Source organism: Coregonus clupeaformis, chromosome 37 (assembly GCF_020615455.1).
Source record: "Coregonus clupeaformis isolate EN_2021a chromosome 37, ASM2061545v1, whole genome shotgun sequence".
Classification (NCBI taxonomy): Eukaryota; Metazoa; Chordata; class Actinopteri; order Salmoniformes; family Salmonidae; genus Coregonus; species Coregonus clupeaformis.
Genome location: NC_059228.1, coordinates 24,937,999 through 24,961,495, shown reverse-complemented (window position 1 = coordinate 24,961,495; position 23,497 = coordinate 24,937,999). Strand labels below are relative to the sequence as shown.

General features: G+C 41.6%; 1 protein-coding gene across 2 annotated transcripts in view; it reads right to left on the bottom strand.

Moving 5' to 3' along the window:
* LOC121553393 (cGMP-dependent protein kinase 1) overlaps window positions 1-23,497 on the bottom strand; it is a 169,753-nt gene that overhangs the window by 69,552 nt on the left and 76,704 nt on the right. For both annotated transcript variants that reach the window (XM_041866461.2, XM_041866460.2), the window contains exon 3: window positions 19,543-19,656. In XM_041866461.2, coding sequence (XP_041722395.1) covers window positions 19,543-19,656 — 114 coding nt within the window. The remainder of the gene's footprint in view (window positions 1-19,542; window positions 19,657-23,497) is intronic.

The following is a 23,497-nucleotide window of genomic DNA, read 5'->3' as shown; positions in this document are numbered from 1 at the left end:
TGCAGAGGGGTCAAATACTTATTTCCCTAATTAAAATGCAAATCAATTTATATCATTTTTGACATGCGTTTTTCTGGATTTTTTTGTTGTTATTCTGTCTCTCACTGTTCAAATAAACCTACCATTAAAATTATAGACTGATCATGTCTTTGTCAGTGGGCAAATGTACAAAATCAGCAGGGGATCAAATACTTTTTTCCCCTCACTGTATATATACTGAGATCATGTGACAGATCATGTGACACTTAGATTGCACATAGGTGGACTTTATTTAACTAATTATGTGATTTCTGAAGGTAATTGGTTGCACCAGATCTTATTTAGGGGCTTCATAGCAAAGGAGGTGAATACATATGCACACACCACTTTTCCGTTATTTATTTTTTAGAATTTTTTGAAACAAGTTATTTTTTTCATTCCACTTCTCCAATTTGGACTATTTTGTTTATGTCCATTACATGAAATGCAAATAAAAATCCATTTAAATTACAGGTTGTAAAGCAACAAAACAGGAACAACGCCAAGGGGGATTAATAATTTTGCAAGGCACTGTATTTTGCCTGAGCTGAAGTGATACTGGCTTGCACATTAGACATGTTTATCACACAATGATGGTCCTACTCGATCAAACTAGTGATCAGGTTTCTGGGGTAAGACCAAATAACATTGTTATTGTACTTAGAGAATTCACCCTTGGGTTCATGTAGTCAATAAAACACATCTAATGAACCCACAGGAAAATGAACTGGATTGTTTGCGTTTTCTCACAGTGCAGGAGGAATGTTGTTTTGCCCCAGAAACTACCAGTTGTCATTGTTTGATTGAACAGGGCTCTGATTTGTATTACTCTATGAGTCATGGTGGAGACATGGCTTCAACAACCCCGCCTATATAATATGAACAAGACCTCTAAGCCTGCAGTCATCATGTAACTTTGGAGATGTTTTGGAAGTTCATCATAAACATTTTCCCATTACCGGGCCAGGTGATTGGTCAATGTAAAGTCAGCGTTATCATAGAAGCAGAGTGGCCCTTCTGAAAGTAGTTCCCAGCATGCCCTGTGATTGCAGGTTTGCTCATGTTATTCATGGCCCAGGGATAACACATTACGTCACAACTTGTGACAACAAGATTGCCTTTTTGTATTTTACATTGCACATTGAGTTCGGAATATTCTGGAAATTGACCAAACCTCACTACCAGTAGCCAGTTACTGTATCAATATAGAGGATTATCTAATTAAAATCAATCCTCTATCTATACAATTTTTCACTCAGAATTAAGGCCCTAGGTTATATCTTTGATAACATCAAATGAAAATATTCAAGAAACACTTTCTCCTGCTCTGTACTGTAAATTGAAAAAGCTTGTACTGCCGCACACTGCATCCAGCTCAGAAGCTCTGGGGTTTTATACCCCTTTGCAAAAATATGTCAAGAAACTGACCAGGGAGCCTGGACAGTGACAGTGATTGGACAAGTTTGTGGCCACGTGGAACAAGAATGAGGGTATAAATTAATGATGAGAGAGAGGTGGTTTGAGGGGACGGGTGGTTTGAGGGGACCTGTGATCTGAGTACAGTTCAGATAGGCTGAAGAGTTACTGACTTGAGATTTGGTGTGTTGACACCGAAATGCCAAATTTACTGAGGTGCAAACTCTCCACGTTTTAAGTTCATACCTGCTACTAACAAAGGAAATGTAAAATGAGAGGTAGGACAAAAGTGCAAATGGGGTAAATGTTCAAACTAAGGCAAAGAATATCTGGTATCTATTATCCATCTTTCCAAGTAAAATATCTGCTTTTGATAGCATCGGCTGAAAACAGAAAACTGCATTAACGTTATTTCTAAACCGTGTCTCTGGTAACATTGGTGAGACAACAAGCCTTTTCATGATTACTCACAACATGTTCATCTTGAAATAGACTTCCCCTTATTAAATGTAGCACTATAGAAGAATGGAGCTATGTTGACAGAGACAGTTAATGTCAGCATGATCCAGGTCAATAAGGACAGGTAAAGGAGACACAAGTGGTAGAGAATATTTGGTTAGACGCATGACTGGCCTGAACGAAGGGTGGATGGATGTTTATCTTTGTTTCAGAGGGTGTTCAGCACAGAAAAGGTCAAAGTAGACACAATAGAAGAAAGCCAGGCTGATTGCTGTAAATGGAGCATAACTTGTCAACTACAATTCCATGCCTCCTGAATTCTCTCAAATGGCTGATTCAGAGTTAATGTCTGATATAACCATGGGAAATGCATTGTGTGCAGGAATAAACTAGGGTCAAATGTTAACAGTGTGTGTGTGTGTGTGTGTGTGTGTGTGTGTGTGTGTGTGTGTGTGTGTGTGTGTGTGTGTGTGTGTGTGTGTGTGTGTGTGTGTGCATCTGGGGATATTTTGTTAGTCCCCACAAGGTCATATAATATTTCTTGGGGGGTTTGGGTTAAGGTTAGAATTAGGGTAGGAGCTAGGGTTAGTTTTAGGGTTAGGAGCTAGGTTTAGGGTTAAGGTTACGTTTTGGGGTTAGATTTAGATCAAATAGGATTTTGAATGGGACTGAATTGTGTGTCCCCACAAGGTTTAGTTATACATGTGTGTGTGTGCATGTGTGTAGGCTTGGCCATCATTTATGTGCTCTCTGTCACCTGGGGCTGGATGGCAAATGGCCCAGCAAAACACAAAGGACAATGCCCAAGGACTAGTCAGCCATTCCCCATCTGAGGGGCCAAAATGTAAATCTCTCTGTTACAGTATCCATAGGACTGACTATTGAATGTGTGATAGAATAATCAAATCAAATCTAATTGTATTGCTCACATACACGTGTTTAGCAGATGTTATTGCGGGTGTAGCAAAATGCTTGTGCTTCTAGTTCTGACAGTGCAGTAATATCTAACAAGTAATATCTAACCATTTCACAACATATACCCAATACACACAAATCTAAGTAAGGAATGAATTAAGAATATATACATATATGGACGAGCGATGTCAGAGCGGCATGGACTAAGATACAGTAGAATAGTATAGAATACAGTATATACATATGAGATGAGTAATGCAAGATATGTAAACATTATTTAAGTGGCTAGTGTTCCATTTCTTAAAGTGGCCAGTGATTTCTAGTCTATGTCTATAGGCAGCAGCCTCTATTGTGCTAGTGATGGCTCTTTAACAGTCTTATGGCCTTGAGATAATACTATAGTATCCATGTCCATTTCTATCTGAAACTTTTCCTCTAAAGAGGACTCTGACAATATCTATATGTATGTATGATCACTGTGGTAACTTGTATCTCTATGCATAAGGGTTTTATGGTCCTCTCAAGAATTCTGTCTTATTTACATTGATCTCATCCCCCACACAAGCCTTTAGATGCTGTGACACCCTGTGGAGATTGGGCATGGGTCAGGTTACTGTAAACTTGGTATCATTTGATTGGTCAATGGTGGTTGGTTTTCGGTTGAAAGAGTTACACGTTCAGATGTTATGAATTGAATCACATGCCTTTGTTCTCTCTTATCCTGTAACCAGTCCATGGAGGAAAGTTGCATGATCAATTCTAATTTCCTAGGCTTCTATTTCCTAGGCTTCTATTACAAACTATTACAGACTACAAAGGGAAGCACAGCCGCGAGCCACCCAGGACACGAGCCTACCAGATGAGCTAAATTACTTCTATGCTCGCTTTGAGGCAAGTAACACTGAAAGCATCAGCTGAGAGCATCAGCATGAGAGCATCAGCTATTCCGGACGACTGTGTGATCACGCTCTTCGTAGCCGATGTGAGTAAGACCTTTATACAGGTCAACATTCACAAGGCTGCAGGGCCAGACGGATTACCAGGACGTGTACTCCGAGCATGCGCTGACCAACTGGCAAGCGTCTTCACTGACATTTTCAACCTCTCCCTGTCTGAGTCTGTAATACCAACATGTTTTAAGCAGACCACCATAGTCCCTGTGCCCAAGAACACTAAGATAACCTGCCTAAATGACTACTGACCCGTAGCACTCACTTCTGTAGCCATGAAGTGCTTTGAAAGGCTGGTCATGGCTCACATCAACACTATTATCCCAGAAACCCTAGACCCACTCCAATTTGCATAACGTCCCAACAGATTCACAGATGATGCAATCTCTATTGCGCTCCACACTACTCTTTCACACCTGGACAAAAGGAACACCTATGTGAGAATGCTATTCATTGACTACAGCTCAGCATTCAACACCATAGTGCCCTCAACGCTCATCACTAAGCTAAGGACCCTGGGACTAAACACCTCCCTCTGCAACTGGATCCTGGACTTCCTGACGGGCCGCCCCCAGGTGGTAAGGGTAGGTAACAACACATCCACCACGCTGATCCTCAACACGGGAGCCCCTCAGGGGTGCGTGCTCAGTCCCCTCCTGTACTCCCTGTTCACTCATGACTGCATGGCCAGGCACAACTCCAACACCATCATTAAGTTTGCCGATGACACAACAGTGGTAGGCCTGATCACCGACAACGACAAGACAGCCTATAGGGAGGAGGTCAGAGACCTGGCCGTGTGGTGCCAGGACAGCAACCTCTCCCTCAACGTGAACAAGACAAAGGAGATGATTGTGGACTACAGGAAAAAGAAGAGGACCGAGCACACCCCCATTCTCATCGACGGGGCTGTAGTGGAGCAGGTTGAGAGCTTCAAGTTCCTTGGTGTCCACATGACCAACAAACTAACATGGTCCAAGCACACCACGACAGTCGTGAAGAAGGCACGACAAAACCTATTCCCCCTAAGGAGACTAAAAATATTTGGCATGGGTCCTCAGATCCTCAAAAGGTTGTACAGCTGCACCATTGACAGCATCCTGACTGGTTGCATCACTGCCTGGTATGGCAACTGCTCGGCCTCCGACCGCAAGGCACTACAGAGGGTAGTGCGTACGGCCCAGTACATCACTGGGGCCAAGCTTCCTGCCATCCAGGACCTATGCATTTCACATTTGGCATGTCTCTTTTGTCGTGGGTCAGAGTTGCGAAGAGAACGATATGACGAGTCATATAAACTTTTTTCTACTCACTTAAATTGCATACAGTCAATTGTGTCAGTTGCTTGAAATAGGATTGATTTCTATCTCTTACGAAGCAATGCAACTAAGTTGCAGGCAATGTTTGTGGGGTGACACATGGAGCAACCCAGATGCAACTTTGTTGTAAGCAACATAAATTGCATCCAGATTGCTTCGTGTGACAGTGTGACAACCCCACTAATGTCTCACTTCCCACAGCTGGTCTCAGACTACTTTGAATGTTTGTGACAGTATCACCCATCCCCTGCTGGTGCCAAGAGGTCTAGGGCCATACATCAGGAGCCAACAACCTATTCACCCTGACAGCCTCCACTCTTTCACTGCTTAATTTCCCAGAACAGTGTGCCGATATCAACAATACTTGTCTGTTGAATTCATGCCTGTTTGTGATCAAATGTAATTTTCATGATTTAAAGCGCAGGTCAATGCTCCATCACATCTGTAGGGTCCAGAGTGGAGAGTGGAAGAGGACAGAGTGGAAGAACACAGGTGTGTTCCCCATTGAATTAGCATGCATTTCAAATGAAACACACATAGAACCTTTCCTTTTCGCAGATGAGAAATGTTTTCTTAGAATCTACTTAGAAGACAACAGCATGAAAGCCCATACCCAGTTGACAGTTTTGGACCACAATGAGAATCAGAACCGGAATAGAGGACAAGCCTCAACCATTGCTGGTAACTACGGAAACTATGCCATCCATTTTCTGATTTACACTTTAGCACTTCCTTGGTCATATTGGGATGGTAATGCAATCATTGGCCTGTCCAGATCTATTCAAACAAATGGACAAGTAATTGCCCCTTCAGGATAGCTTGGTTGACTTGGGGAAAGTGGGGGGTTTCTTTGGGGGATGGTGCTCTCTTTCAATTGTGCTCAGACACCCTTTTTTCTCTGTGGGAGGTGTGGGGCCTGACTATCTCCACTGCACTTATATGATCATTTGCATCCAGCCTGAGTGCAACGTAAATCAAATCAAATGTATTGGTCACATACACATTTTTAGCAGATGTTATTGTGAGTGTAGCGAAATGCAAGAAGTGTCCTTGTGTTTTATTGTATTCACTGGTTTATTTTCTTCTCTTTCCTAATTTCAGCCAATCCAAGATACAACGTTGTTGACCCTAAACTCAAAACAGTGTATTGCCAGGCCAATATATCAGCCCACCACTCAAAGATTCAGGAATGACCTGATGTAACACGTCCTGCAGAGACGCATGGACAAATCAGTGAAATAATGGGAGGCAAAATTCTGTGGAAGAGGCCGTCATCTGGCTGCCAACATAGCCCCATCCCAAAACCCAGCAAGGAGGTTATTGCAGCACACACATGAAGATTCAAGGACACTTGAGGGCCATTTTGAGAATGCCCTGTCTGTACTGTGTATTGTTCATTATGTGCAGTGATCTGTGTTGTGTTGTAAAAAATTACAATTACGATTCTCATGTCATTACATAGGTATACACTATGATTTGTTGGGTTTTACCAATTTACCTTCAGTATTCAAATGTTACTGACACATTGATCTGACTGCTTTATTTAATACACAACACTATCATGTGACACCGTAATAAATCACTTATAGTAGATAGTAACAAAACAGGTAGTACTGGTTCAAATAATGGAATTTATTACTGTGATTCGACAGAATTGTAACAAAATAGAATGTACTGGTTTAGAGTGATTTGACAAAATTGGTTGGTTAGGCAATGTCTGGCTGTGAAGATGAGTCATCGTAGTGTAATTACAATAGGCCCATTACATTTACTGCCTCTGTAAATCCCACATAGACTCCTGTCGATGAGGGATATTTGCGGAGAATGGCACATACAACACAGGAAGCCAAGACTCTTCTGTTCCCTCGTCCCAGTCTCTCTCCCTTCAGTGCTCATTCAAGCACCGATAAGAAATCAACCTGTGTTGACTAAGAACACAAATTGTTATTCATGAAAAGCTAGATAAAACAAATCTAATCACAAGAAATGTTTTGATTTGATCAGAGTGCAATTATAAAACTGCAAAAGTTATGAATAGATTATCTTCCTTACACTTGTTAGTGTGTGCTGGGACAAGAAGAATAATGTCACTTACTCGATGGACAGCTGTCCATTCGGTCCAGCAGGTTTAGGCTGCTTCTTCCAATTTATTTTCGGGACATAGAAAAATGTCTCTATAACACCACAATTGATGAGCACAGAAAAGTCCTTGTGATTTGTTACACAGTCTCTCGTGCGCTGCTTTCTTCGCTGGAGATATCAAGCCCCCCAATCGATGGCAGTAACAAGTCCCACACACCTGAAGCACAAACACTCATCGTCGGTTGTCATTGGTTGTCATTTCCCACAGTTGCACCGCCAATCCTGGCTCTCACCACCGCTTCAGGTGTTATGATGATTGGCCAATAAGAAAGAAAGTAAGCTAGCTAGCTACGTTAGCTACTATAGTAAGCATCAACAATATTATGGTTAAATTCAAATACACTAATTGATAAAGAAAAAATATTTTGGGAAATAAATGTTTAACAACGGTATAATCTTTGTAAATGATACACATGCAGCTAACAAAAATATATGGAAATATCTGCTCTACTCAAAATTACAACCAACTAATTGCAGCATTACTGCAAAAATAGAAGAGGCCAGAGGAAGGGTTAAAAAAATTGTGATGAATAAAAAAGCATACCCGTTTAATTTAAGGACCATATACAGTTGAAGTTGGAAGCTTACATACACCTTAGCCAAATACATTTAAACTCAGTTTTTCACAATTCCTGACATTTAATGTGTAACTGAGTCAGGTTTGTAGGCCTCCTTGCTCGCACACGCTTTTTCAGTTCTGCCCACAAATGATCTATTGGATTGAGGTCAGGGCTTTGTGATGGCCACTCCAATACCTTGACTTTGTTGTCCTTAAGCCATTTTGCCACAACTTTGGAAGTATGCTTGGGGTCATTGTTCATTTGGAAGACCCATTTGCGACCAAGCTTTAAACTTCCTGACTGATGTCTTGAGATGTTGCTTCAAAATATCCACATAATTTTCCTTCCTCATGATGCCATCTATTTTGTGAAGTGCACCAGTCCCTCCTGCAGCAAAGCACCCACACAGCATGATGCTGCCACCCCCGTGCTTCACGGCTGGGATGGTGTTCTTCGGCTAGCAAGCATCCCCCTTTGTCCTCCAAACATAACGATGGTCATTATGGCCAAACAGTTCTATTTTTGTTTCATCAGACCAGAGGACATTTCTCCAAAAAGTGCAGTTGCAAACCGTAGTCTGGCTTTTTTATGGCGGTTTTTGAGCAGTGGCTTCTTCCTTGCTGAGCGGCCCTTCAGGTTATGTCGATATAGGACTCGTTTTACTGTAGATACTTTTGTACCTGTTTCCTCCAGCATCTTCACAAGGTCCTTTGCTGTTGTTCTGGGATTTATTTGCACTTTTCGCACCAAAGTTTGTTAACAACAAATTTGTGGAGTGGTTGAAAAAACAAGTTTTAATGAATCCAACCTAAGTGTATGTAAACTTGCGACTTCAACTGTAGATTGCAAAATAGTTGGAAAGAGATTTTCGATGTACTGATTCAATGGCACATGGTTAATGAACTGATACAGAAAACGACACTGGATTCAAAACTTAAAGAGTTTTTCAATATACATTATGATACAAAATTCTTGCAACCAATATATTGTTATATATTTGGGGATACAACCATCCCAGCTTTGCAGATTTTGCTGCGAAGAGACAGAATCATTAGATCATTTGTTTTGGTACTGTCCATATGTAGCTTGTTTTCAGTCACAGTTTCAGGAATGGCTGAAGAATTGCAACATTTATCTGGCACTAACTCTGCAAATACCACTGCTGGGTGATTTAAAAAGTTATAGTCAATCGATCAATAATATAATAATACTCTTAGCAAAAATGTTTATCTTTAATGTACAATCTGTAGAAACTATGAGAATAGAAAGGTTCAGACCTTTTGTGAAACATCACAGCACAGTTGAAAAATATATGGCAAATAGAAATCAAAACTGGATGGTGTTCAGAGATTGATGGGTGGGGTTGAGTGGAGCTGAAGGGTGGGACAAAAAATAACAAGATAACTAATATAAAATATACTACGTCTGTAAAATGTATATAGGTTCAGAACTTTGGTGAAACAGCTCAGTTAAAATATATGGCAAATAAAAATCAAAACTGGATGGTCTTCAGAGATACATGGGAAGGGTTGAGGGTAGCTGAAGGATGGGACTAACAACAAACAAAATATAACTATAGTGTCCGTAAAATGTATATAGTATGTATAAGCTGGAAGTAGAGGCCTAATTGTTGTTGTCCATTAATTTACCCCAATTAGGGGAGGGGTGGTAGGGTTAGGGGAAAATAATGAAGGAAAATATATTTAAAAAATATGTACATATGTTATATAGAGTACCAGTCAAAAGTTTGGACACACCTACTCATTCAAGGGTTTTTCTTTATGTTTACTATTTTTTACATTGTAGAATAATAGTGAAGACATCAAAACTATTAAATAACACATTTTGAATCATGTAGCAACCAAAAAAGTGTTAAACAAATCAAAATATATTTTATATTTGAGATTCTTCAAATAGCCACCCTTTGCCTTGATGACAGCTTTGCACACTCTTGTCATTTTCACTTTTCCAACCATCTTGAAGAAGTTCCCACATATGCTGAGCACTTGTTGGCTGCTTTTCCTTCACTCTGACGTCCGACTCATCCCAAACCATCTCAATTGGGCTGAGGTCAGGGGATTGTGGAGGCTAAGTCATCTGATGCAGCACTCCATCACTCTCCTTCTTGGTAAAATAGCCCTTACACAGCCTGGAGGTGTGCTGGAGGTGTGTTGGGTCATTGTCCTGTTGAAAAACAAATGATAGTTCCACTAAGCCCAAACCAGATGGGATGGCGTATCGCTGCAGAATGCTGTGGTAGCCATGCTGGTTAAGTGTGCCTTGAATTCTAAATAAATCACTGACAGTGTCACCAGCATAGCACCCCCACACCATAACACCTCCTCCTCCATGCTTTACGGTGGGAACTACACATGCAGAGATCATCCGTTCACCCACACCGCGTCACACAAAGACACAGCGGTTTGAACCAAAAATCTCAAATTTGGACTCATCAGACCAAAGGACAAATTTCCACCGGTCTAATGCCCATTGCTCGTGTTTCTTGGCCCACGCAGGTCTCTTCGTCGTATTGGTGTCCTTTAGTAGTGGTTTATTTTCAGCAATTAGACTATGAAGGCCTGATTCCCACAGTCCCCTCTGAACAGTTGATGTTGAGATGTGTTTGTTACTTGAACTCTGTGAAGCATTTATTTGGGCTACAATTTCTGAGGCTGGTAACTCTAATGAACTTATCCTCTGCAGCAAAGGTAAATCTGGGTCTTCCATTCCTGTGGCAGTCCTCATGAGAGCCAGTTTCATCATAGCACTTGATGGTTTTTGCGACTGCACTTGAAGAACCTTTCAAAGTTCTTGACATTTTCCGTATTGACTGACCTTCATGTCTTAAAGTAATGATGGACTGTCATTTCTCTTTGCATATTTGAGCTGTTCTTGCCATAATACGGACTTGGTAAGGGCTATCTTCTGTATACCCCCCTACCTTGTCAAAAAACAACTGATTGGCTCAAACGCATGAAGAAGGAAATAAATTCAACAAATTAACTTTTAAGATGGCACACCTGTTAATTGAAATGCATTCCAGGTGACTACCTCATGAAGCTGGTTTAGAGAATGCCAAGAGTGTGCAAAGCTGTCATCAAGGCAAAGGGTGGCTATTTGAAGAATCTCAAATATAAAATATATTTTGATTTGTTTAACACTTTTTAGTTACTACATGATTCCACGTGTTATTTTATAGGTTTGATGTCTTCACTTTTATTCTACAATGTAAAGAATTGTAAAAATAAAGAAAAATCCTTGAATGAGTAGGTGTGTCCAAACTTTTGACTGGTAGTGTATATATTTAGAAAAAAAATATATGGAGGATTGGAAATGATGCAGACAATTACATTAATGGAAGTCACAATCTATCTGCAATATTAAAGCTGATCTACCCCTTCCAAAATATGTTTTACCTGGTTATACATATCTGGGCATCTGGATTGATGAAAATCTATCTTTCAAAAAGCACGTTGATGAGTTAGCTAAGACATTTGCACTACGCTTTATGACGGGCAATAGGTTCAGCACAAATCACTGCATTCTGTATCAGAAAGTAGGCTGGCTCTCTTTGAATTCTCATAGATCGATGCATTGCACTCTTTAAAAAAAAAAGCCTTCCTGCATAAACTTCCACCGTACCTTACTTCCTTGTTAACTTACAGACGTACAAGATACCTGAATCAGTTTCAGGGATGGCCAACTCTGGAGATCCCTTCGATCTTCACTGAGTTAGATAAATCTGATTTGAGTTTTTTTTGTACCTTACTTGTGGAATAATCTCCAAGACTCTCTAAAATTGGATGAATTGGTGCCTTTAGGGCAATTCAAAAGGATGATTGAGGACCTTTTTACTGAAGAATGTGTTTGTTTTCTATGATTGTGTTTTGCTTTTCTTGTATTGATGTGAATATTGATGTGTACAGTATATCAATGTGTATATTGATGTGTATAGTGTATATTGATGTGTATTCATGTGTATTGACGTGTATACAGAGCTCATCTGTAAAAGAGACCTAGGTCTCAGCATGACTTCCTGTCAATATAAAGGTTAAATAAAAAATATATCTTAGAGTTTTTAATTAAAGAGCCTTTTCAGACAGTTTCAGTCTTCTCTTCTCTTCAATTCTCAATCAAAACAGCAAACAATGACAAAGCTTTGTTGCTGTGATGATTCTGCTTCCCACCGGTGCAGAATGTAGAGACAATATTGTCCTTCCACAATAGACTGTTTCCTTGGAAGATAAATGGTAATTGTTTATTTTCCACGTCATTACAGAAAACCACCCAAACAATCATTCTCCACCAGGAAATGTATTGGAGTGACCTGGTATATTTTAGTCTGGTCGTTCTGAGAAAATCATACAGAGAAAATGTGTGTTCTCATCTATTCATCAATAGATGAGTTATTCTAATCTGGGGCTACAGTCTTCTCATATTTGCTTTCACATATCTCCAACTCAATTGACTTAGTTCCGTCACATTGTTGATAGCCTGCGTCACATAGCAGGGTTGAAGAAAGGAAAGGGACATTGTGTCCAAGTCCTTGCTGCAGGACACTGGCTGGATTTGTCCATCAGTACAAGAGGTCAAACTGCTTAAACATTAGATAATCAGATGTTGAATACACATTTTTATTTATTGATAAAGAGAAATAGGTTTTTCCGAAAGCTTTTAACTGTTGCTACCACAACCGTTATATACATCTCTGTTGCCAAATTAGATTTTATTCCTGTGTTGCACTTTAGAACCACATCAAGGTACCAGCACCTTCCTGAAATAGCCCCAAAATGTACCAAACATTTCAAAGGGAGATATACACAGCGCCTACGGCAGCATTGTTTTGACCATTGTGGGACTAGAGGTAATCTATGTGAGCATCTAAGCAATATGCATAGTTTCTCATTCCTCCTTCACCTCTGATAACCTTAGCACTAGAATAGCCGGGCCTCAACGAGTACCAATAGCCACCAATGCCGCACCCCTGGGGCATCTTTTTTAAGAGTCTAATACATCAATTAAATATACACTATCACAAAGAAATCCATTATTATTTTGTTTAGGCAGGTCTTAAAGGAATAATACACTCAAAAGCTATAGTTTGGTATTTTATTCATTAGTCCACTGTTGAAACAGTCCCAAAATGTTTTGCATGTCAGCAATCAAGTTTTCAAGATATAGGACTTTACTCATTACACTCAACATGTCAATTTGCTTTTTTAAAGTCTTATATCTTGAAAACTTGATTGCTGACAAACAAAACATTGTGGGACTGTATCAACAGTGGACTAATAAACAAAAAAATACAAAACATTTAGTAGATTATTACATTATGATGCTAAGAACAAATGTTTTTCAAAACAACAGAACAGCATATTTTGTCCTCCTAAAACTGCATTCTTTTTGTGTTATCAAAATACTAACAACGTCAGTGTGTTTGTCACGGTTTCGGCCGAGGCTGCTCCTCCTCCTTGTTCGGGCAGGCTTCGGCGGTCGTCGTCCCCGGAGTACTAGCTGCCACCGTTCGATGTTTCATGTTTGTTTGGTTTTGTCTGTTTGTACACCTGTCCCTTGTTAGTGTTTGATTTGGTTGCCTATTTAGTTTTCGTGTGTGGGGGCAGGTGTTATGTGGTATTGTTTATTTGTCAAGCTGTTGCTCTTTGGTATTTACTCTCTGGATTGTTGTTTTCCGAGAGTCCGCACTGTGTGCGCTATCGTCATTTTTACGCACTGTGTGTGTTGTGCGTACTTTGTATTTTGCCTCCCGGTTGGGTTGGCTGTTCGCCTGTTTGGTGCTGTATTTTTGTTACTAAAGTCTGTTGACGAACGCCCGTGTTTCCTGCGCTTGATTCCTCACCGCATCTACACTCAGCTACTGACAGTGTTAAATACTTATTTAGGAAAAGTCAAGGACAGAGGGGGACATGACTTTTAGAATGACAGATATGTAACTGTTTTATTCACATGACGCTCAAAAGGCGTCGTTGGCGGTTCTACTGTTCTACAAATTAGTTGCAGTGTAGATAGAACGCTGTAGCTTAATCTCATAAGCCTCATCCTCTGACAGTTCGGGTACGACACTTCCCCCTGAGGCAAAGTAGAACAATCATCAAAACTCTGCTCCAAAACATAACCCTGGTGCCACAGAGACAATTCCTCTGGCTTTGGCAGCTGGTGATGAGTGTCTTAGTGTAGTGTGGTGAGAGAGAGCATCCCTCTCTTTACAGAAACACCAATGACTCTGACTAAGAAGCTTCCTATTTTGGCAGGGGCCCCCTGTTCAGCTACACATCTGTAAACCCATGTGGGAAATAGCTCATTAAGAAGAGCAACCAACCAAGGTTCAAAATCACTGTGAAAAAGAGTCAAATAAGAAAAGTTTGTGTGGTAACTTTGCATTCACTCTTGTTTCAATAGTGTGACACAAAACACATCCAATGGTCCATTCAGTTTAGCTGTTCTTGTGGGATACTAACAGTTTAGTCTAAAAAAAGATGCACAGACACATGCGCACATGTGCACACGCGCTCACGCACACACATAGACATAGACACACACCTTTTGTCTAGTTGAATCTTAATGATGACTCGCATGTTATTTTCACTATCATGTCCTTCCCTGAGGGAGAGATGCTAGTTTATATTACCATGCCTGTTTCCGCATTGACAAATATTAGCATAGAAATGTCCATTAAACATTGTTTAAAGAGACAGCTGCAGGGCTATTCTCTCACTGTAATTCTGGAGGTCTCTTTCTCTCCCTGTCTTTTCTCTCTCTCCCCCTTTCCCTCCTCTCGTCCTCTACAGTGCACTCTTACTAGGTGTGTTAACCTTTTCAGCCGCCTGGAATCCTGATGCAGCCTCTGGCTCCAACACCTGCGTTCTCTCCAAGAAAATAACAGCTTACACAAACACACAAACTTTCACGCACGTACATTTATAAACCCTCTCAGATATAAACTCATACACAAGCACAGATCTGTACACGTACACACCGTCTGCAGTCTGGCTAGGGTCTGAGTGACCGTAACCCCCGCTGTCCTGATCACCCCGATCCCCTCCACTGTTCCGTGCAGGAGAGGGTTACCATGGCAGCCAATGGAAGCTGAGGGCTTTTGATTACCACTCATTCCCCATAGAGGACCTTGTTAAAACATCTTCCTCCTCCTCCTCACTTTCCATCTTGTTGTCTCTCACCATATCTCTGTCTGTATCTCTCTCTCATCTCTCAATTTAATGTACCTCTATCTCTCTTTCTCGTTGTCTGCAGCTCTCTGCCCCCTATCTCTATTTATTTCTCTCTCTTTTTCATCTCTCTTTCGAGGGCAGACACTCCGACTCCATAAAGACTCCTGTGCGTTGTGATATGAGATGTTTGTGACAAGTGGAGACACAAAAACACAGGATACCTTCTTCCGAGAGTCTGCAAGTGCTCTCCTTTCACTGCCTCCCTCAATTAAGAGTGCCCTCATCTCTACCAGAGTCCCTGTCTAGTCACACCGTGGGAGAATATACCAATGTTTACAATACCCAATTTGCTATTGATTTCAAATAGCACTATCACTTCCTATAGAATGATTAAAAACAAATGTACATCAGGGAGAAGACGAGCCCCAATCACACAAGCATTTGCTAATTAGTGGGCATGTGATTGAGCGGGACACATTGTCAGTGATGCCTGCTTTAATCAAGTCGATTTTAAATCATTTTACCCTCGTTCATACCTTAGTTCTTTAAGGCTAAAAAACATGATTAGTATTCTGGGTCAACCTCTCTGTGAGCAGAGCAGAGCAGGCAGTCTGAGAAGGACAAGGAGAGGAGACAGTTTAACATTGTAACAGCTCGCTGCTGGAACTACAAGGTCAGTGTCATATGGAGGTTGACTATAGTCTGAAACTCACCACTCAACTGCCTGTTGCCATGGAGAACATGAAATATGTTGTTTAAACATGGATGTGAAAGTGTTCTGGGAAGTCTTTTTGTGGTTCATAACCTATTGTACAAGCTCAGCACATACATTCATGTGTGGTGCACATACTGTACATCTACAAACACACCAGGGTTGGGGTTAATTTGAATTGAAATCAGTCAATTCAGGAAGTAATTTGAATTCACAAATTCAAAAATGGAAAAACCTTTGAAAGAACTAGCTTCTCCTTTTCAGTTTATTGAGAAATTGTTGAAAATAGATGCCCCTTTTACCATTATTGAACTGGAATTTCTGACTTGACTGACTTCCATTCGAATTGACACCAACCCTGAAACAGACACACCTGTATAGGGACACACATGTGAAGACATATACATTAACTTGCTTAAACACACATACAGAGAGCCCCTCCCAGCGTCACACATACACAGGAATCTGCCACAGAATTCCAAACAACAAGTTTTATGATTTAAACAGTGAGTCCCTAGTGAAGCTACCACTGTCTGTAGAAAAGTTCCAGTGTTTAGTTTCATGCCTGTTCTCCTGAGGTCAAACCTGTAACTTCCAACTCCTGTCATAACAAAAGCCCAGTAACTTTGGACAGGGTGAACTGAGAGAAAGCCCAAGCAGGGAACGATGAGTCCCACTAGACTGTCCAAACCTACTGATAGAGATTAGACAGACAGACAAAGTTTGGTCATTCACTGGAGGAAAGGCTTTTCATACAGCTCAACTCTCCAAACAACGGAGCGCCTAAAAATGACTACACTGCATTGCAGCCTGACTTAGGCTAATGTTTGTTTTCTGCGATGCATGGAGAGATAGTGTTGTGTTTGTGACTGTGTGTGTGTCTGTGTGTGTGTGCGTGCGTGTGTTTCCGTGTGCTTGCGTGCGTGAATCCTTATTTGCATGCATTGTTGAACATGAGAAAAATGCTTTCAGAGTTTGATCTCAAGGGAAACTGAGGTATATGTTGGTTTATGTGATCAAATCCACAATAGCTTAGAAAGAGGGGCAGGAATCTACATTACACAAGGATTATGGGTAGAGAGAGAAAATATGAATCATAGTATTATAATATCACTGGGGGAATTTCTCTCTAAAGTCAGAGTTTAGCTGAAAACAGAGTGGCAGAGATCTCAAGGTCTGAGCTATTTTGCGCTGTACTGTACTGTGTTCTTCAGTGTTGTGCTGATGAGCAGACTGGACTGCTTTTTCCCAAATGCCACTACCCTCCAGTTCTGGGGAAAAAGCACTGCATATTTTTTCAACATTGAGGCATGCATCTCTCTCTCCTTTCCTTGTTTCCACCCTTGCTCTCTCTCTCCTTTCCTTGTTTCCACCCTTGCTCTCTCTCTCTCCTTTCCTTGTTTCCACCCTTGCTCTCTCTCTCTCTCTCTCCTTTCCTTGTTTCCACCCTTGCTCTCTCTCTCTCTCCTTTCCTGGTTTCCACCCTTGCTCTCTCTCTCTCTCCTTTCCTTGTTTCCACCCTTGCTCTCTCTCTCATTTCCTTGTTTCCACCCTTACTCTCTCTATCCTTTCCTTGCTTGTTCTACCTCTCCCCATCTCTCTCTCTCCTGGTCTTGAGATTGTAACCTCCTTAAAACCGTCCTTAAAGTGCTTTGTCCTTAATAGGAGAGAAAGTGATGCATGACTTGTTTGCATCGTAGTGGAAAAATAACATGGTTCATTGTTGACGTTACAGATATGACCAGGAGGAATTTATAAATCCTTTTCAAATTTGTCTAATAATTCACCAGGGTCTGTAATGAGTAATCTTAGAGCATGGACCATACAATCAGAAACATATGAACTGAGAATACCCCTGGAGTGATTTGGCTAGCTTGAATTGTTGTCTTCAGCTCAATTGTATTTGACGGTAGTCTCAAATCTATTCATATTTAATACCCAATCTATATATATATATGTTACTTCAGTGTGTATATGTTATTATAAGTCTACATGATTGTGACACTCTCTCCTCCTCCCTCTCTCTCACTCTCTGCCAGACCCAAATCACTCTATCTTTACAGCATGGCACATGTGTTAATGAGTGTTAGACGTCAAACAAAGAGAGCTCTCTGCAAACCTGTAGTCTGTATTCCAACACAGAGCCCAACACTCTTGGATTTATGTAACACTTTATGTAGCGATGTATGTGGTGCTTTTCCAGATGCTCAAAGAGGCTTGACATTGTAATTTAGTATTTCTTAAGAAAAGCCATCATGTGTAATAACAGCACTCTTGTCAAACAGTTATTGTCCTCAACTTCTCACATCGCTTCATGATTATGCCATGTAATCCACAGATATGTAATTATGTTTCATGTTGTCAGTAACTTTAAAGGAGGGAGGGGGTGGGCGGGTAGCAGGGTGGGTTTGTATTATGGAGAAGCTTTAGTGACAGGCTCATATCACATCTGAAGAAAATGCTCCTCAAACGGCCAAGTCATAATTACACATGCAAATTATACTTAAAGGAGCGCACACTGGAATAATCCCTTAGAAGAACATGTACATATGCATTCCTAGATGCTTCATACTGGCAGCAAAATGAATTGGTTGATTACATAACACACACACACACACACACACTTCCTCATGCACTCAGATGAATTCCACAGGTCTGGTGTGTGAGCAGTGGTAGTGGGAGACATATGAGTGGGAATGTAGGGAGGCAGAGGACAGTGATGGTTGAGACACTCCGTAACTGTTGTGAAGTAGATCTAATCCCCCAGAGACTCAATCCCAACCCTCCCTGAGGACTCCTCACCATGGCAACAGAGCCATGAGATCCAACACTTTGGAGAAACCAGAGGAACAGGTAGGAGGTGGCAGACTGACTGACAGCGTGACGGCCTCCTCACCTCTCTCCTCTCATCTTTCCATTCCTCACCTATCTCCCCTCTTTTCTGCCCCTCACATCTCCCTAATTATCACTTTCCCCCTCATGCCCTCCCCGCATCTCTCTCCTCTCGGCTCCCCCCTCAACTCTCTCCGCCCCAACCCCCCTCCTCCCATCTTTCTCCTCCAATCTCAACCATCATCTCAGGGACCCTATATCCACACCTGGGCCACTGCACATCCTTGGGGTTCAGTCACCAGCCACCACCTCAAGAAAATCCATCAACTGTGTGAGTAATTGATTAATTAATCAATAGTGGTTAAGTTATGTGATTTCAGGGATTGTATGTGAAGCTGACTGGGAGCTGCCAATGAAACTGTTTCAGATACAACATTCTTGAGCTGTGGCGTACAGAAGTGTACAGTATGTGCATACGTGTGAGAAGAGAGGGCTTGTGTCCCTTGTAAATGTCCTAACACACAGTGCTATGTCAATCCTGTGTTATTCCTATCCAACCCTACAGCTCCAGCCTGTACCCATTTCCTCTGTGTTCCATAAACACACATCCCTCATCCTGACACACTCTCATAACACACACGGGCTCACTGAAATATGGACACAGACTTAGAAACCTTTCTTTCAGTGTATGTATATATTCATGTGTGTAGGCCTGTGATGATAAAACCTGAGGTGAAAACTAAAGCACAACCATTAGAAGAAAAAAAAAGAATGTCGAGCTGCATGTCAAATGCACCACTTTGGTGTTCTGAGCTACTCAACCAGATTAAAATCCAACGTGTTGTGGCTAGAGGGCTGTTTCACCTTGACTAGAACAATGCTATCAGTGTGTTCCACGCTTCTGCTAGTACACAACAGGGTGATCCCTTCCTATGTCTACTGAGGGAGGTCCTGATTGACTCCACACTGAGCTCTGTGTGTGTGTGTGTGCGTTTATATAGCGATATAGGGTTAGTGTGTGTGTAGACTCACTCTTGACGGTTGCTGTCCTGGTACAGTTGTAGAGGATGGCCAGCTCTCCAAACACCTTCCCAGGTCCCATGGTGCACAGCTTCACACTCTCCTTTGTCACCTCCACCCTACCATCTGAAAAAAAACACACTCACACTCTTAATATATCTGAAAACGCAGACACACACATTCTTAATATATCTGAAAACACACACAAAAATACACACTCTTAATAATATAACTGTAAATACACATAGAAGTGGTTTTCACATATCATCTGTACTTGACTTTGCACATCATCGTGGCCCATCTAGCAAAGTATATCAGAGCAGGATGCTAGTAAACTGATAGACTGCAGGTTCAATCCCTGTATGGATCACATACTATTATCCCCTAGTATGCATGACTAAGCAGTAAGATACACCATTAAGTAGACTGTGAAATCACACAGTTCACAATGGCTTGGCATTCAGAAGCAACAGTATATAAAATCGCTATAAAATATTAAACCCAAACCAAGGGAATGGTTCAGAGACAATGGGTTATGTCCTGAACTGGTGAAGTTTAAGGACATCCTTTCTGTGTGATTGGGGCTGTGAAGGGTGATGGGTGTGATTGCACAGCCTGTTTGTCTGTGATTGGAGCAGAGTATAGCTATTGTGTTTAGATGCACCTCATCACAGAAATATGCATACTCCAGAGGAACTAGAGCTCTGATTGGTTAAGAAAAGGGGAACTGGGAAAAAAGACTGTGGCAGTAAACAAAGTGATGGGCAGGTACCTGATGAAAATAACTGAAGCAGAAGAGAAGAGAAGAGAGGAGAAAAGGAGAGGAGAAAAGGAGAGGAGAAAAGGAGAGGAGAAAAGGAGAGGAGAAAAGTGAGTCACGTTCTTGAAGTTGAACTTTCAGAAGCTCTAGTCCCAAACACCTGTCAGAGTTTGTGATAATACAAGGGTGTCAGACATGTGTATGTGATGCTCACTACCTCAAAAAACTGAACTTTCGCTTTGCAAATAAAGTACATTTTTATTGAGTTTGAAAATGTACAACTTCTGTATTGTTCAGCAAGAACATGAGGTATAGACAGTGTACACTCACAGCATAGGTGTGTGTGTGTACTGTATGTGTGTGTGTGCATGTGTGCAACTGCTAAAATTCTGTGTTCCACTTAACTCTTTGCACTGCCCTCCTTCAACGCTCTCTTTGTGTTACGACCTTTGTGTAAACTCGTCCTCTTTCGCTAAGCAGACAGAGAGACAGCTGGAGATGAGAGGATAAACCAGAATACTCCACCATAAAAAAAAACACATTACCTCTTAGATGTTAAGTTAACTATTTGGGGGACTTTAAGCGGCTCTGGACTGGTTCTGACTGACATTCTGGTGTATAGGCAGGTAGCTTAGTGGGTAAGAGCGTTGTGCCAGTAACCGAAAGGTTGCTGGTTCTAATCCCCGAGCCGACTAGGTGAAAAATCTGTTGATATGCCCTTAAGCAAGGCACTTAACCCTAATTGCTCCTGTAAGTCGCTCTGGATAAGAGCGTCTGCTAAATGACGTAAATGTAGAGCGCTCGGTGAAAGCCGTAGGGTCCCATACCTTATGGTGCCAGAAAGCCCCATCTGTCTGCTCTCCACTACCACTCTCTCAGCAGAGTTGACTTGAAGTGTCAGGTTTCAGACCCTACATTTGCATAGGGAGTGATGTGTCACATTTTCTGGCCTATCCAGTCAAATAATCGATTTGCTCTTCCTCTGAGCGACGGAGCCCAGCCTGGAAGACAACATATGCAAGGTGACAGTTGAGCGAATCCAACAGTTGACGTTTCATCTCTCTGTGATATTCTCGGCCGGATTTAGAGCTCTCAACATGAAAAAAATGGTGTCTCTGCGAAGCTCAGTGGATGTTTAGGAGAAAAGACATTTACATTTTAGTCATTTAGCAGACGCTCTTATCCAGAGCGACTTACAGTTAGTGAATACATATATATATATTTTTTTATACTTGCCCCCCCGTGGGAATCGAACCCACAACCCTGGCGTTGCAAACGCCATGCTCTATCAACTGAGCTACATCCCTGCCGGCCATTCCCTCTCCTACCCTGGACGACGCTGGGCCAATTGTGTGCCGCCCCATGGGTCTCCCGGTCGCGGCCGGCTGCGACAGAGCCTGGATTCGAACCAGGATCTCTAGTGGCACAGTTTGCACTGCGATGCAGTGCCTTAGACCACTAACGCCACTGTGCCAACTCTGTCGTCAGTTATATGAAATGGTGCCAATGTTGTACTGTCACTAAGTATGATCATATTTATTTTACAGTTACAGTAGGGGAAAAAAGTATTTAGTCAGCCACCAATTGTGCAAGTTCTCCCACTTAAAAAGATGAGAGAGGCCTGTAATCTTCATCGTAGGTACACGTCAACTATGACAGACAAAATGAGAAAAGACAATCCAGAAAATCACATTGTAGGATTTTTAATGAATTTATTTGCAAATTATGGTGGAAAATAAGTATTTGGTCAATAACAAAAGTTTCTCAATACTTTGTTACATACCCTTTGTTGGCAATGACACAGGTCAAACGTTTTCTGTAAGTCTTCACACGGTTTTCACACACTGTTGCTGGTATTTTGGCCCATTCCTCCATGCAGATCTCCTCTAGAGCAGTGATGTTTTGGGGCTGTCGCTGGGCAACACGGACTTTCAACTCCCTCCAAAGATTTTCTATGGGGTTGAGATCTGGAGACTGGCTAGGCCACTCCAGGACCTTGAAATGCTTCTTACGAAGCCACTCCTTCGTTGCCCGGGCGGTGTGTTTGGGATCATTGTCATGCTGAAAGACCCAGCCATGTTTCATCTTCAATGCCCTTGCTGATGGAAGGAGGTTTTCACTCAAAATCTCATGATACATGGCCCCATTCATTCTTTCCTTTACACGGATCAGTCGTCCTGGTCCCTTTGCAGAAAAAACAGCCCCAAAGCATGATGTTTCCACCCCCATGCTTCACAGTAGGTATGGTGTTCTTTGGATGCAACTCAGCATTCTTTGTCCTCCAAACACGACGAGTTGAGTTTTTACCAAAAAGTTCTATTTTGGTTTCATCTGACCATATGACATTCTCCCAATCCTCTTCTGGATCATCCAAATGCACTCTAGCAAACTTCAGACGGGCCTGGACATGTACTGGCTTAAGCAGGGGGACACGTCTGGCACTGCAGGATTTGAGTCCCTGGCGGCGTAGTGTGTTACTGATGGTAGGCTTTGTTACTTTGGTCCCAGCTCTCTGCAGGTCATTCACTAGGTCCCCCCGTGTGGTTCTGGGATTTTTGCTCACCGTTCTTGTGATCATTTTGACCCCACGGGGTGAGATCTTGCGTGGAGCCCCAGATCGAGGGAGATTATCAGTGGTCTTGTATGTCTTCCATTTCCTAATAATTGCTCCCACAGTTGATTTTTTCAAACCAAGCTGCTTACCTATTGCAGATTCAGTCTTCCCAGCCTGGTGCAGGTCTACAATTTTGTTTCTGGTGTCCTTTGACAGCTCCTTGGTCTTGGCCATAGTGGAGTTTGGAGTGTGACTGTTTGAGGTTGTGGACAGGTGTCTTTTATACTGATAACAAGTTCAAACAGGTGCCATTAATACAGGTAACGAGTGGAGGACAGAGGAGCCTCTTAAAGAAGAAGTTACAGGTCTGTAAGAGCCAGAAATCTTGCTTGTTTGTAGGTGACCAAATACTTATTTTCCACCATAATTTGCAAATAAATTCATTAAAAATCCTACAATGTGATTTTCTGGATTTCTTTTTCTCAATTTGTCTGTCATAGGTGACGTGTACCTATGATGAAAATTACAGGCCTCTCTCATCTTTTTAAGTGGGAGAACTTGCACAATTGGTGTCTGACTAAATACTTTTTTCCCCCACTGTATAAGAAAGGTGATATCTTATAGTAAGTCATTTATAATTAGATTGTTACTAT